The following is a 16,221-nucleotide window of genomic DNA, read 5'->3' on the forward strand; positions in this document are numbered from 1 at the left end:
TGTATGAAGCTAGTGTTATAGAGACTATTTTAATAGAAATGAAAGAAAAGTGTGTGTGTTTGAATTAAATGTTCATCCAAATCTTTAAGTTGAACTAAAGACAATTATTGATATTTTATTATTGTACCTTAAGCATTAATTATTGTACTTAATAGAATTTCATAGAGTCGACTATAGACATTTTGAATACCTTTAGACTTTTGTAAAGTTTTTAAAAGTCAAGTTTGAATATCACATGACTTTTTTAAAACTCTACAAATGTTCATCTTGATATCACTAAACTTTTATGGAGTATTCAAAAGTCTAGATTGAATATAGAATTTAAACTTGATAAAAGTCATTAAAACTCTAGAACCAATACACCTCCCTAATTCTTTTCATGTGAGACAAGTCTCATGTCACTACATCACAACAATTGGACACTGAACGCAATTGTAAATAATTAATTTCTCATTTATCTAAAATTAGTATTGAGGAAATTAATATATCAAAATTATCTACTCAAAACATAGATTCCAATTTTCAAGTCAACTTCCAGTTTTATTGGACGATTGATACTCTATTAATTTTCGAAGCTTAGTGGGCCTCAAAACCCATTTTTCCAACTGCCGTGATCCAAGAAGAGATCCTGAATTTGAACAATCAAAGATAATTCTGGACCGAAGAATTCGATGGTTTCATTCACCGCTCGAATTGCTTCCAACGAGTCCCAAAATAAACCCACACAATATTGGAGACACCAATATGTTTACGAAGATTCATTCCATGAAGAATGCATGGCAGTTAACTCACCCCGAAACATTGCGAATACGCTGGTTTTTTAAGTCGAACGAAATTTTCGATAATACATTGAACAGTCCTATATTTTTATTTCAATTTGAGTTGCACATTATAAAAAATTCAATTTGCAAACGAAACAATATATTTAAGTTCCAACCGAAATAATAAATCTAAAATATTTAAATTGTAATTTTTTTTTATAATTTTTTTTTTCCTTCAACCCAACATGCACCAATTAATTAATGCAACACAAAACATGCATATTTATTTTCCAATCCCCAAATACAACTACAGCTTTTATTATACTATTACCATATCATCTGTACACATATCCTATTCCCAAATACCTACTTCCATGAAACCATTTTCAGTAGCGAATCCCCTAAACATCCCTACTGTATTAAATCCACAAGCTACTTCTCCATTACTCGAAACCGCGATCATCCCGGCCTTGCCCTGATCCAGCCGGTTCTCGATCACATAATCCACGGCCGCCTGAAGATTTAGCCCTTTATATTCCATGAGGGCCGCCACATCACGAGCCAACGTGCCTCGTATGATCGCCTCGCCTTCACCGGTGCACGACACGCCACAAGCGTCGCACGCGTAGGTCCCCGCGCCTATGATCGGCGAATCTCCTATTCGACCGACCATTTTGTTCATTAGTCCACCGGTGGAGGTGGCGGCTGCACAGCGACCTTGGCTGTCCACCACCACGCATCCGACTGTCTCGGGGGCGTATACGCTGATAGGAAGTCCGTTCATCGTGAGCGGAGGAGTCTCGGCTTCTAAAGTGCAGGAGTCTAATCCAACAGTACTTGGAATCCTATATTCGAACTGTGGTGCGTGTAGATTGAATAGAGCATTAGTTACTCTTCAAATTGTGTTTAAATAATGAAAAATTAATCGGGATTAGAACAATATATGAGACAATTTACGAGGATTTTGCTTGCTTCTTTTGCCAATTTGAGAGTGCCAATGTTGTCCTCTGTAATGAAGTAATCGTTGTCCACTATTTCCACTCCCTAACATGAAAACTTTATTCAAGTTTCTTATTTTTTTTAATAATAATAATAATAATAATAATAAACAAACTTTATAATCGGATTTAGATGTTTTTGTATGGCAAATTTGAAAGGTAAATTAACCTGTTGTTTGGCGAATTGTTCGGCGCCGGAAAAAGCAAGATAGGAATGGGGTGACTTGTCCATGACCAAGCGGGCCAGGGAGATAGGGTTCTTCACGGTGGTGATGCCTGAAACGGCGCCGCATCGCCGCCCACACCCATCCATGATGCTCGCCTCCATCTCCACCGTCCCTTTCTCAGTCAGTGCTGATCCACGGCCCGAATTGAACAGAGGATCACTTTCCAATTCACGCACCTGAGAAGAATAGGAACCGGATTGATCGAAAATCGAATGTGTAAAGATTTGTTGTGTCATTTTTTGTTGAAATTAGAAAGAAGTAAACAACGACGTACGACGAGTTCAACGACGTCAATGGCGGGGACGGAAGCGCGGAGGGCGGAGATTCCGAGGTCGAGGCAACGAGTGAGGAGTTGTTTGGCCAGCTCCTGACGTTCTTCCGGGAGGTTTGGGTCGACACCAGCGCCGCCGTGCACCGCAATAGCCCAACCTCCCATTCTCCCTTCCGGCGGCTGTCGTTGCCTGAATTTCGCCCGCCGTTTCTTTCAAATATTTTTCTCTGTTTTGAGGATTGGTGGCGGTTGATTTTCTTCGTGATTTTAGTGGCACATTTCTGCCCTTTTTATAACAGAATTTGAGATTTTCTTTCGTTATAATTGAATTTTTATGACCCAAACATTTTATTATTATTATTATTATTATTATTATTATTATTATTACATTATTATTATCACATCATTTTGGGTTGCGATTCCACGTCGTTATTATTAGTACTAGTATTCATTTCTCGTATGTCGTCAAAATTCTTCTAAAAAAACGTATTATGTTAATCATATTAACACATAAATCCAAAATTTTGTGATCTTATGGATCAACTTGTAAGATAGATATCTTATTTGATCTCATTTATTAAAAAAAATATTATTTTTTATTGTAAATATAAATTAAATTCATCCATTCATATCACAAATATGATCGTTTTGCATGAGACTTTCTCGAAAAACTGGATCGAACCAATGTCGACTAAGCTAATTTCTAGTCCATGAGTGAGGTAGGCGTATACCCGACAAATTGATCAAAATGGCAAAATCAATTCGAAGACGAAATGCGGAAATCAATGGTTTTCTCGATAAAAGTGGTTTGGTTTCAACTAGAGATTTGGTTTGCAGTTTGAGATCTTAATCCGTGATTTGAAAGCAAACCGAAACATGTGAATATGTTACGAGTACATGAAAACAAATCGAGTTTGTACTTGTACTCTCAAAAAATATATCTAACATATTTCAATAACTAATTATATAATCACTTTACAAATTATATCATCACAATCATATCCACATAAGTAAACGTAGTTTTGGTGGTATGTTTGTGAAGCCTTCTAATACTAAACATATCTATAGATATTTCTATGTGACTAAAATTAAAATTTTTGACGTAAAAAGTAAATATTTTTTCATTAATCTGGTCGTAAAGTTATCTCACAAAATTAACCGTGAAACGGTCTCGTAAAAGTGTTTGTGTTTTTATATTTAATATTTCTTTAATTTCAAATTAAACTATTGAATACAATTAGAAAATTATAATAACAAAATATTATTTTATGCATACAACTGGTGTTGAACAAAACTTTGAAGTCCAAAGGCACTGGCGGTTCCAGTAAGGGGCAAGGGGGGCAGCTGCCCCCCTTGATCTTTTTTTTTAAATTACTAAAATACTTTTATATTTTAAAAATTATAATTTATAAACATAAATTAGGAATAAAACATGAAAATACAAAAAGGGGTCAAAAAATTTAAGTTAATCTTTATTGTTTAATGTGTGCAAAGTGACCCAAAAATTTATGGCCCGTAATATTTAATAAATTGTAGCTCAATCACTTAGTTTTTAAACTTAAACACAAATGAGTTTTAAGTTTTTTAAACCTAAAAACAAATATTTATGGCCTGTAATATTTAATAAATTGTAGCTCAATCACTAAATTTTTAAACTTAAACACAAATGAGTTTTAAGTTTTTTAAACCTAAAAACAAATTGTTGAAGCAAGAATTGTTAACTTACAAGCTTGTGAGTTTGACTTTTATTTTACCAATCGCAACACTGCAGTGATGAGAAATTTTTTTGCTGAGAAGATTATTACGAATATTAATTAATTATACCGAAATAAATATATATATATATATATTAGTTTATCGAATGAAATTATTATTAATTATTTTCAGAAAATGGAAAGTCGTAAGGGTAAATTGTAAGTAAATTTTGAAATCTAAAAATATTATTTAAATGGAGTATTATATTTAAATTTTGTTATGTGGTGATTATATATATATATATATATATAATTTTTATTTTGCCCGGCTACCCCTCCTTCATAAAATTTCTGGATCCGCCCTGCCCAAAGGCCTAGTAGTAATAAACAATTTGGACCTTGCAAAAACAAAACATTGCATAAACGCTAATAAAGAAGCATTATCCGATGACGAGTATTGTGATAGGCACGATGATTGGCTGATGATGTAGCTTAATTATCCGACTACAACTCGATAAGCTTCATGATTGGTCTACATGAGGGAAAACCCATTCTGAAGCCCAACTCAATTATCAGACGGCCCATTTCAATAGACATGGGCAGTGAAGGCCCAGAAACAACCTTGCCCATGATTTACACCGAGATATGTTGTACGTATAATTAGACCTTGAGAATCAACTCTTGTCAAGCCCATCTACTAAAAAGACATTTTAAAATCATAAGCATGAATATTATCGTATTCTTAAATATGAGAGTTTTTTTCTCCATATAAATGACTAAATGAGTATATTACTGAAAGATGATTTGTTTTGTAAGGGGAAAAAAATGTAATTGTCCGGAACACGAACCGTACCTGTTTTCGAATAGATCTTAATTACAATGGATAAATCATGAGATTCAATTTTCGTGTATTTCATAAAATTTATGATATCCAATCTCCTATTCAATTTTTGAAACATGTCAACTATATGAATTTAGACCCAAAATAAAAATAAAATTTTTTTTAAACACACACATTGGATTCTCTTCTTTTCGACACATCAATATATATGAAATTATCAGAGTATTTAAATGCAAGAGACCAAAAAATAAATATTGGAAAAAAATTAAAATCTTGGGAAGATTTAGAAAGAGTGGTAGATAATAAAGGGTATCACGATTGAAGTGTGTTGGTGCTGGCAAAACAGGGTGGATGAAATAACCCAATTTTATCATCTTCCCAAAGTCAAGTTCCAATCAAATCATTTTGCTCTGCAAAACTATGGGCCCTTTCTTTATTTCTTTTGCAGCATGCAGGAGTTTTTGGCTTTTGTATCCCCATTTAAACTTTTTTGTTTAATTCCCCCCACCCCATTTTCTTTCATAATTAATAATCACTTTATAATCACGTTTCTACAAAAACGAAGGATTATACGTCACTCGCCTTTTGGTCTAAGTGACATCGAGTCGTGTATCAAATAATGACATATATATGTCTTGTTTCAAGATGATCAAACCCAAAACCACAAATATATATTGAAAGAATATCACGTAGTGAAACTAAATAGTTGAAAAGTTTTATCAAAAATTATAATTGATAGTAATTATGCAACTCACATTTTTTGAATTGTATAGTAATTCAAGTGTCACAGTTTGATCGTTTTATTCAGTTAAGATAATTATTGCAACCCAATAATATATTTATGGGATCAGAAAGATAAAAGCTTCATCCATTTTTCTAGGAAAACATATATGCATAACCTTGATCATTACGAGTGATTATTTCATATTTTGTATGACTCAATCATGAACAATATTAGTTAGAAAAGAGGGAAGGGATTTCAAAATGAGGTCCACAAATATTGACTTCTCATGTATATGAACTATTAATTAAGGACTCAAATATGAACAACAAGCCATTCTATAAATTGATTAATTTAAATGTGCATCGGTTTAGATTAACCGTGCTTATAATTATAATAAAAATCTTGAAAATTTCAGATGAGTGTGTTTTTGTTTTCCCTGAATCCCGAATTCCACGCTCCTCCGAACTATTTGAAGCCGATATTCGATTTTTCTAAAATCTTTAGTAGAGAGTTTTCGATCCCATGACTCATGCACCATTGGATGTTCATAGTCAAAGCTTGTAAATTCTTCCCACAAGTCTTTAAAAAAGTATTTTCATGTTATGTTGCATATAACTCAGCAAACATGATTCCTTCCCTATATTATGCAGCATGGATAACGACAAGTGATGATAGACTATTGCAAAAGGGGGGAAAAAAAAGAAATAAATAATTACAAATAAGTATATAATAATAAAGTAAATTTCAACGAAATATATACTGTTAAAAAGTACGTAAAATCTAGCTGTGAGATTGGTCTGCTTGCTCCTTCATCAATCTTGAGGAAAATATAATGATTTGACAATGAATGACTCGTTTCTCTAAGTCTTTCTTTATATTTAATTAAATTTAGTTAATGATTTTTATTTCTGATCCGTAATTATAAAATTATCATTAGCTGTAGAACCAGCTAGCTATTAATGTATGTATATTCACCAATGCGCAAATATATATATATATATATATATATAATAAAAAGAAGAAATGATAACGCTATGGATTTGCATGTTAATTAATTTCTCCAATCAAATAAAAATATTTACAATTTTACGCTTCGTATTTTTGCTTTATAATTATTAATTTAAGTTCACAATGTGTTAGTAAAAGAGTAAATTTGCTTTAAATACTCAAATTTAAAGCAGCTTTGCGTTAACAGGCAATTAGGATTTTACATAACATTTTTTTCAAAACAATCAAATTCAGAAAAGAGAGTAAATTCAGTACCTCTATTTAATTTGTTTTAGTTTAGATGTGGTCTTTCAAAGGATGAATTGGTGTTCAGTCCCTAAATCCAAAATTAAATTAAGAATCAGTCTCTTGTCAGAAAAAATTTGTTTGCACTTCCTGGGCCCACATTATTTTTCTCGGATAAAATTAAGTATAAAACATTGAAAATATGGTACAAATACATTATATTTGAGCACTAATTGTTCAAGATCGAGTACAAAAAATATAATTTTGAGTATAAAATCTAAACATCTTTATTAATGTGAACTTGCAACACGTGTTTGAATACTCAAAAATCATACATTTGTACCAGATCTAACACATCGAGTACTCAAAATCACATATGAGTATCATATTTTCAATGTTTTGTACCGATTTTCATCCAAATAAGATAAATGTGTTATTAATATCAATAATTTTTAGTACTCGAAAATCATATATTTATACTAGATCTAACACATTTGATACTCAAATATCATGTATTTGTATCATATTTTTCATGTTTTGCACCAAATTTCTTTCGAAACAAAATATGTGGGCCCAAAAAGTTTAAACAAAGTTTTTTTCTGACAGAAACTGATTACTAATTTAAGTTTAGATTTGGGGATTGATTACAAATTTACCTCCTTTCAAATTCCACTGCCAAATTCGATGCACCAGTACAAGATTTCAATATTGTACAATCACATTGCCGCAATCAAGACTTGATACATTACTGTAGTAAAAAATAAAATATACTCTTATTGGCAGTAATTTTAGGTCATCTTACCATGCGAATCAATAATAAGATTATTGAATGATTAGTAATTTAATGATAGATTAAAAAAATATGTGATACTTTTAGTTTGGCTTTTTTTTTAATCTTAAATAAGGAGAGTTTGATATTATTCTCAAAATATCCTTGAAACTTGTTGGACATTTTTTAATATTTTGGGTAGGGCGAGTACATTTTGGGAATAAAATAAGTTTATTTAAAATATGGATTATTAGTAATTGGGGAATAGCCGAATAGGTGAGTAAAATTATCAAACTTTAAAGCAACTTTGTCCTTAATTATAGACTTATAAAACAGGTTAGTAAAAAATGAATCATGAGTTTAGGTTCAAAATCGTCTTTTTATCTCACCTAATTCTCCAAACCAAACATAGCCTTAATGTCTTTTCACGTTATATTGGATTGAAATAGATTAACTTTAAACAAATTCGAAAGGTATGTATGTTAATTATTTATGATTGCGATTTGCTCGTAGTATTTCATTTGAAATTGATTGACATATGTATTTCGAATCACACGACTGCATGAGATTATATTTGAAATCTATTAGATGAATTTGAAATCTCTTTGATTTTCTTTATTTATTTTTCTAAATAATTTCAAAATCCGCAATTTGATCTAAATGTAGGTCTTCTGTGACACGGATCGACCCGATTAATAAATAAAATGAAAAATAATGTTTTTTTTTGCATAAAAATTAATATTTTTTATAAGTCGGTTTGGATAAAAGAACAGCTTCACCTAAATAACTCATGAAACAGTCGGGTTGATCAAATGACTCATATTCAAATGCGGTCTAATTGCATTTGAAAGACGGACAAATTATTTGATCAAATAATGCAAATGAAACATTATTCAAGATTTGATTGAAATAACGCCATCTATTCGTTTTCTTTTGATTTTACTCATATATTTGATAAAGAAAAAGGGGGAGAACATACTTTAAATCACAAGCATTCACCAGGTCAAAAGAAAAGACCAAAAGTGTTGGGTACGTACAGTAGAATTATATTATCTGGAACCAACTTTCTTTACCCATTACATTTCAATTTTTATTTATTATATTAAAAAATGATCACAAATTAAAATAAAAGAAATAAATGTCACAACAACGTCTTCTCTTATTTAATTTATAGGTTGAAAAACACTAAAGTCTCCATTATTCTAACTACCAAAAGCAACGAGCAAACAAAAGACATATTGCCCGAAATCAAAATATACTGTCCCCCAATTTCAACATTCCCCTTAATTCTCTTCCTCCTTTTCTTCTTTTGGTGCATCTATTTATATAATTAAATTAAATCATCCTAATTTCATGCCTTTTAAGTACTAACAAACTCTACTATTTGTCTATTTCTAATGATCATCCATCCTTCGAGATTTTATTTTAATTTTGTTTTATACCAAATTAGGTTTTTTTTATTGGTTGGATGCCATAATTATCCCTGCTGCAGATCAGCGGTCGAAATGTACTCTTTAAATTATCGTACAGTTCAAAAGATTGAATTTACACTATTATTAACCACTATTATAACTTTTGATAAGTGCAAATGTCACATGTGTGGTTCTAAATTTGGTGTCAAAGCTCAATATCTCTTCATATGAACTCAATATGATGATTTATCATGTGTTATATATCATTTAGGGGATGAAAATTTTAAATATATGGTAATAAAAAAGTGTTAATTACATGTGTTGTATGTGTTTCGAAAATAAAATTTTTTTTGACAGATTTCAAAAGTAAAAAAAAAAAAAAAAAAAAAAGATTAATATTAATTTCTTTCTTCCACTAGTTTCTTAACCAGTCATATCATATGTGACATATTTTATGGCACATTAAACAAAAAGGTTAGACAAGTAAGATCCACAAACCCATATGAGCAAAATATGTGCGTGCCATTAATTTTCCTTTTATTTAATCTTGCCACCATAAAGCTCCCAAAAATAGAGGAAAGGTGTATAACAAGACAAAAAATATTGTGCCCCATTAATTGTTTTAAAAAAATACTAATAAATCCAAAACTTTGCCAACATGAAAAAATTAATAAAATCGATGATATATAATATTTATTGTATAATTAACCAAAAAATAATTTATGGTGACCCATTGCAATAACTTGCTCCGACAGTCACGCGACTTCATTACAATTTACGAAACATGGGCAAACATTAAAAAAGTATATATACTAAATATTTTAACATAAATTGTAAACTTTTATCAAATTTTCATTTTTAATGGCCTAAAGATTAATTAACCTTATTTTTTAAAATAAATTTTTTTTGTAGTTTTGTGAGAGGGATGTATGAAAGTTTGAACTTTGATGAATGCATTCAAAGTCATGATATCTTACATATAAATATTTACGAAAGCACATGCAAGCCTTGTTATGTATGTCTTTTGTGCGAACCCCAAGTGCCCACTCAAATTCGATCAAGCCATAATTTGTTTGTATGTTTTAGGAAAAAAGAAATTATATATAGATACAAATGTAGATGCTATTAGTATATATATGTTTGGTTCGGGCAATTGTATTTTGATTTAAGATTTTTTTTTCAGATAGAAAACAAATTAAGAGATGCATAAATTGAACCGAATCGAGCTGAATTCACTGGTTTTTAAAACTTTTTAAGATAATAATAGAATCTAATACGAACTATTCCATGTTCATATCGATTTTTTTCCCAGTTGAAATTATATAACATGTTTGTGATTCGGTTTAATTTAGAATCGGAATACTTCAAAATGCGAATGGACATTTAGGTTTTTTATGTCTGAATTTCTATTTAAATTTGATTGTTAAAATTCAGTATCGGTGAACCAGTTTTTCGATTTCTTTTACGCATTCAAATATGAAATATAAATTTATTAATTAATTTTTTAAAAGTAAAAATAATTTTCCCTGACTTAATTAAAGTAAAATATAACCCATAGATCATCGAGTCTTGTTTTTTCCTGGACAAACAAATCAATCGCTATATATATCGTGGCCATATACCAATAAATGAAAAATCCATCCATATATATGCCAATTATCGAGATTAATAATTTTCAATAATGTGTATTATTGTAAAATCGAGTAAACAATAGCACAAAAGCCCCTATGAAATAATTCAATGAATTACTTGCCGAATTCTAATATTATAATTACTATCACAATCATTTAGCTATTGATATTTGATAACATCTATACCATATTATAATTATTAGGGTTAAATGACATAAAATAATTACTTTAATGGCATGATCTAGTTTTTTTAAAAAATTAAATACGAATAATAACACTATAAAATTACAAAAATAATCAAATTTTATTTGAAAAAAATCATAAAAACATATTTTCAGTAAATTTGTAACTCAACACATAACTATCATGTCCAATCAATTTTATATTTAAAAAAATAATCAATGTTTCTAAAATTTAAAATTATTAAAATGTTTCATTTTTCTTCCAAAATTTTGCATGGAGTTAATATAAGAGTTTATCTGATACACATGGAAAGATAACGATCGCATCATATAAAGTAGAGTGCAGATAAAACAAAATAGAGTGTAAATATCAACTCACTTTTATTAATTATACATATTATATATATGGTGTTTAATGAAACGATATCCCTCAATTTGACCACTTCAAAAGCAAAATCTCATAATGTACAATTCCCAATAGTCAAAATCCACCAAATCTCCTATCGAAAGGTACCCTACGTGAAGTAGATTTCAACTCCAGTCATGTTCAATTGCCTCAAAATTCAAAAAACACTAGTCTCACACCTCCTATGCTTGCACTTCCAACAAGGTCAATCCAATCAACATAACATTAAAAACATTTTCCCCTATAAAAAAAATCAAATTATACAAACACTATATTATATAATAATAATAATAATCTCCATTAAATTTAATTAAGAACCGATTTAATTCCATTGCCTAGCTAAATGGCCGACAAATTGTTCCTCCCCTCACATGCAAACAAATTCTACACTTTTCTCTATAGATTGATATTCATATTTCCCCCCACACCAGTCCCTTTCCTCCACTACGAAAATCTGAATGTAAAAACAAAAAGTTACGCACATAAAGATTTTACAATAAGATTGATTATATACATAAGAAATATTAAAATATTGTTTGTGTGTGTTCTCAAGTTCTTGGCTTCATCTGGATAAAAATGCCAATCATCTGTGCCTCTCTGTACAGCCCCAGCCAGATCTCCATACCCCACCATTCATACAGACAAAATACCAACATAAATGACCGATGCATGGCTACGATTCATTTTTTGTCGCGAATTTGATGTATTTTACCGATGAATATTCAACTTTCTTTTCCTTTTTTTGAAGGGAAAACAAATTGGAAAATGTTGGTCAATCATATGGGATTGGATAGCAAAAGAAATGGCAGGGAATTAATTTTAACGATATGTTCATACACATATTATTGAACATATATATGAAATGTTGATTGATCTCTAGTCTATGACAAATTGAAATAAATAAATATGGAAATAAAGGGAACAATTGGACTCTTGGAGGAATTTATCATATAAGAAAATCGCATGATTTTGACTCTGGGCCGGACTTGGTTTTCTTGGACAATGGCTCTGGTGAGGAGGAGACCGATGCAATACTCCCCGCCGACCACGAATCGTTTGAGCTTTCCGAGCCATACGAGACATCCAATACACCATTGGGACTGCGAGGCGACCATCCGAACTTTCTTTTGTTGCTGGAGTAGAAGTGCACACTTGTGGCCACATCTTGTATGAACCTGCAGCAGTCTTCCACTTTTTCCTGTAATAAATAAATTTCTCAGATTTTTTTAAGTTAATTTAGTGGGTAAAAACAGAGATTTGAATCATGATTAGAGAGAATTTAATTATACCTTGTCTGTTCCAAGAATGTTTATTAGGCTATCTTGATATTGCACTCCAATGGTGGGCTCAACGCTATTTATAACATAAAGCATTGTGGCAGTGGCCAATGCAGAAGGTAAATGGCACAAGAATCTACAATCTGCTAGTGATTTTATGCATCAAACTCAGAAAAATGCAAAAACCCGTTGAGAAAATTTATCAAAGAAGCATTATCAAAACTAAAAATCTACCAGAAATAAGGGAAAGAAGCAGGCACTCGGATCTCCTGAGGACATCCCTAGAAAGAGAGCTCTTTAATCCAAGACTCCTCGAAATGTAATCAAGAAATGAATGTGAGGTGACTGGATTCATCTTCCATTCAAGTGTTGAAAGAACCAAAAGCTCCATTCTTTGAATGGTTTTCGACTCAAACACATACTTGGCTTCCTCCACCTGAAAAAAAAAAAATACAAAACAAAAACATTAAAAAAGAATCAAATCTAACCGTATCCCCACAAGATCCCACAAAACAAAATCCAACAATGGGTGGAAAATACATATTCATCAAGATTTTGGTTGACACATTTTTTCACATACTTGGAGGTCTAAAAGCAGAGGCACATGAGTCTCCTCAACTTTGGCAGCCAAAGAAAGACAAGCCACAGCAACAAGTTGAGTCATCCATGGCTTCTCTCTGTGAGACTGAAAACTGGAGAGAAACCTATCCAGATAGTTCACTGCAAGAACCGCAGTGAGAGCAGAAAAGGAGTAATAGCCAATAACCTTAAGAATCCACTCCACTGCCTCACCCCTAGATGGGCTCGGCTCAAATCCAGTACCATTTCCATTCTCTTTGGCCAATAAACATTTCAACTCCTCATCTTCCCCCAAAGAGTTGTGCTCCAAAAAACCCACAAAATCAGTGCCTTCCGCGATGAAAAAACAGTTGCTGTTTTCTATAATTTCTTCGTTACTATCCCAATGCTCTTCCTCACAATGCAAAGAATCGATGGAGAGCAATGGGTTCAGTTGATGAAAAGACATCCTCTTCCGGGAAGAAGAGTTTGAAGGCGTGCATTCATTATAGTCCAATAAAGGGAGAAAGAGTGATGAAGAAATAGTGGCCTTGAGATGTGCTTGGAGCCATCCCAATAAGAGAAGTGGAGGAAGGTGGAGACTTAAAAGAGTGAGAGGAGCTGTAGCTTTGCTTATATTTATTTTTATTTTTATTTTATTTTATTTTATTTTTGTTTATGGAGGTGGGATTATTTTGCTTTGTGGGATTATGTGCTGTGACACCCTTCTTTTTCCAGACATCTTATTATTAATTGTATTAAATAATTACAGGCTTATTCAAAATCATATGGGGTTCCCAAGAAATCGAAACTTGTATATATGCAGTAGAGAATTATTTGTTTTTTTCACAATTCAAAATTCAAGTGCAATTGGTTGCATTTGATTCATTCAAAAATATATACTTTATAATAAGTGCATAGTAATATTATCTTCGTCTTAATTATATAGACTATGTTTTTTTTTTCTTTTGTCTTAAATATATAGATTTATATTATTCTTTCTATTCTTTTACCAATATATATATATATATACTCATATTAACTAAGTTTTAAAAAATGGGACAAACCGCGCACGGTTTGCCTAATGCGGTTTATCTAACTAGTGTAGTTTACAAGGTATTAATGAGTTAGTCCGTGACATTATCCATTGCACATCGAAAGATAGCGGATGCGGGTTTACACGTCATAAAAAAATAAAAATGAGACAAACCATTTTTTTAATGAATTAAAAATGGATAAAATAAAAAGTTTGTCAATAATCTGAGTTTTTTAATGATTTTTCATAATTTTTGTAACAACAAAAATACATATATATAATCTAGACAAGGCTAACAAATACTTGATGACTATAGTTTCACATGGTTGCCTTTTGCTAAGTTTAACTCTTTGAATTTAATTAACTTATTAACATATTTGGATGTATCTAGGGATGATAATGGATCGATCTAGACTCAGTCAAGCAAATTTGGAACGGAATAAACTCGTCCTACCAAAGAATATCTATATATATAATATGTGTGTATATATTATTAATATATAACTATATTTTTATACTGAATAATTAATACTTATCTATAATTTGAGTTTATAATATTTTTAGATTGAAATGATTTATTCTTAATAATATATTTAATATTAAAATATCTCATTATATTTTTTTGTTATTAATTATTAATTAAATATAAATCAATAAATTTTAACATGTGAGTTTATTTTTTTGCCATAAATATTATTAATATAAATTTAAAATTAAATTCAACGATCTTTGTTAATTTTTAAATTTTTTATTTAATAAATTTAAAATTATATAAATTTTGACGGGTCCAACGAGTCTAACTCAGATTGGATCTGTTGGGTTCGTGGGACGGACGTGTCCAACGGCGATGAGGTCTTAGCTCAATGACTAAGTTTAAGGTTGACTAAGTTTAAGGTTGATTGCAGGTAGTTTTATTAATTCATTTAGGTAGTTTTATAAGTTTTCTTTATAATTCTTATGCTTGAGATAAACACGTCTCGAATCCACGGGACATATATTTTATATGATTTTAATTTGGATCAAAATTGTATTTGTACCCTCAACAAAATTATTAACAGCTGAAATCGATTCTGGTTTTACTCAATGAATCGTGATTAGCATTTAACATTATATTAATGCTACAATTTCTCAGATATAATCCGATAATACTTGGAAGAACACTCACCCATTAATTATTAGTGTGCAATAATATAATTAGACCTTGTTGCATTATCTTGTCGAGAACCCCATGTAATTTGTAAATTCAAAAGCCACATAAAATTAAACGTTCCGAATCATCATAATCCACATATATATAATTAGATTAGATAAATCTCTTTCCCTAAAAATTATATTTTACTGTGCATAAAGTTACATTAATCATGGAACATATTATACATATAAATGCAAGCAGTGAATCCCAACTATAATGTAAAAACTTTAATCAAATGATTATTTTTCTTCGTAATAAAATGGGGTAGCAACATAATGCGAGTGCGGACACCATAAATGGTGTGGAATCTAATAAATTTTATATTATGCAATTATATTACGTATATAAATAACATCATGTTTTTTTAGTTAAATATGAAAAATGACCATCTTCATAATGTGTTAGGTGGGTGTATACTAATCCTAAAAATGGAAGCATGCGTGCGAGCTAGAGTGCGCGAGTGCGTAAGATAGACATGCAGGCTAGCTACACCGTATTTCTGTTGGGCTTTAGGGCTAGTACAATTAATGGGCCACTATTCCAGAATACTTATCGAAAGTGGGGTCCAGACGAAAAAGTTTGTATTTTATTTTATAATAATTAAAATATAATTGTGTTTTTATTGTATCATTTTATTTTAATATTTAACTTTTTTTTTCTTACAATAATTTATGTGTTAAATATTTTAATCTTATTATTAAGGAGATGAGATAAGGATTTTTGATATGATAAGCACCTATCATATGCACTTATGTGTGCATCTGCTGATGTGACGTTCACTTATTGGATGTAGAGGATGTCACGTCAGCGGTGCACACAAAAGTGCACATCATGGGTGCTGATAATATCAAATTTTATGAGATAAGTAATTATTTTTTAAATGATATTTCAATTAATTATATATATTTAATTTTGTATATATAAAAAAGTAACGTTTATTTAGCGCACAACAAATTGTGTTGCTCAAGTGCTAGTCGGTATTAAGTAACATACACATATTTTAAAGATT

The 16,221-nt window shown here is 30.7% G+C and overlaps 2 protein-coding genes across 2 annotated transcripts; both read right to left on the bottom strand.

Annotated features, from left to right (window-relative positions):
* Window positions 1-999: 999 nt before the first annotated feature.
* LOC140874899 (probable isoaspartyl peptidase/L-asparaginase 2) lies at window positions 1,000-2,534 on the bottom strand. The gene is made up of 4 exons (XM_073278378.1): window positions 2,261-2,534; window positions 1,929-2,162; window positions 1,719-1,805; window positions 1,000-1,617 (listed from the first exon to the last, which is right to left on the bottom strand). Exons 1-4 carry the CDS (start codon window positions 2,420-2,422, stop codon window positions 1,114-1,116), a joined length of 987 nt encoding a protein of 328 aa, XP_073134479.1. The 5' UTR covers window positions 2,423-2,534; the 3' UTR covers window positions 1,000-1,113.
* A 9,418-nt stretch (window positions 2,535-11,952) lies between these two features.
* Window positions 11,953-13,576, bottom strand: LOC140894625 (cyclin-D3-3-like). Its single transcript, XM_073303190.1, has 4 exons — window positions 13,007-13,576; window positions 12,661-12,862; window positions 12,439-12,569; window positions 11,953-12,347 (listed from the first exon to the last, which is right to left on the bottom strand). The coding sequence occupies exons 1-4, from the start codon at window positions 13,451-13,453 to the stop codon at window positions 12,096-12,098; spliced, it is 1,032 nt and encodes a 343-aa protein (XP_073159291.1). The 5' UTR covers window positions 13,454-13,576; the 3' UTR covers window positions 11,953-12,095.
* Window positions 13,577-16,221: the final 2,645 nt, after the last annotated feature.

This window comes from Henckelia pumila, chromosome 1, assembly GCF_033568475.1.
Source record: "Henckelia pumila isolate YLH828 chromosome 1, ASM3356847v2, whole genome shotgun sequence".
Lineage (NCBI taxonomy): Eukaryota > Viridiplantae > Streptophyta > Magnoliopsida > Lamiales > Gesneriaceae > Henckelia > Henckelia pumila.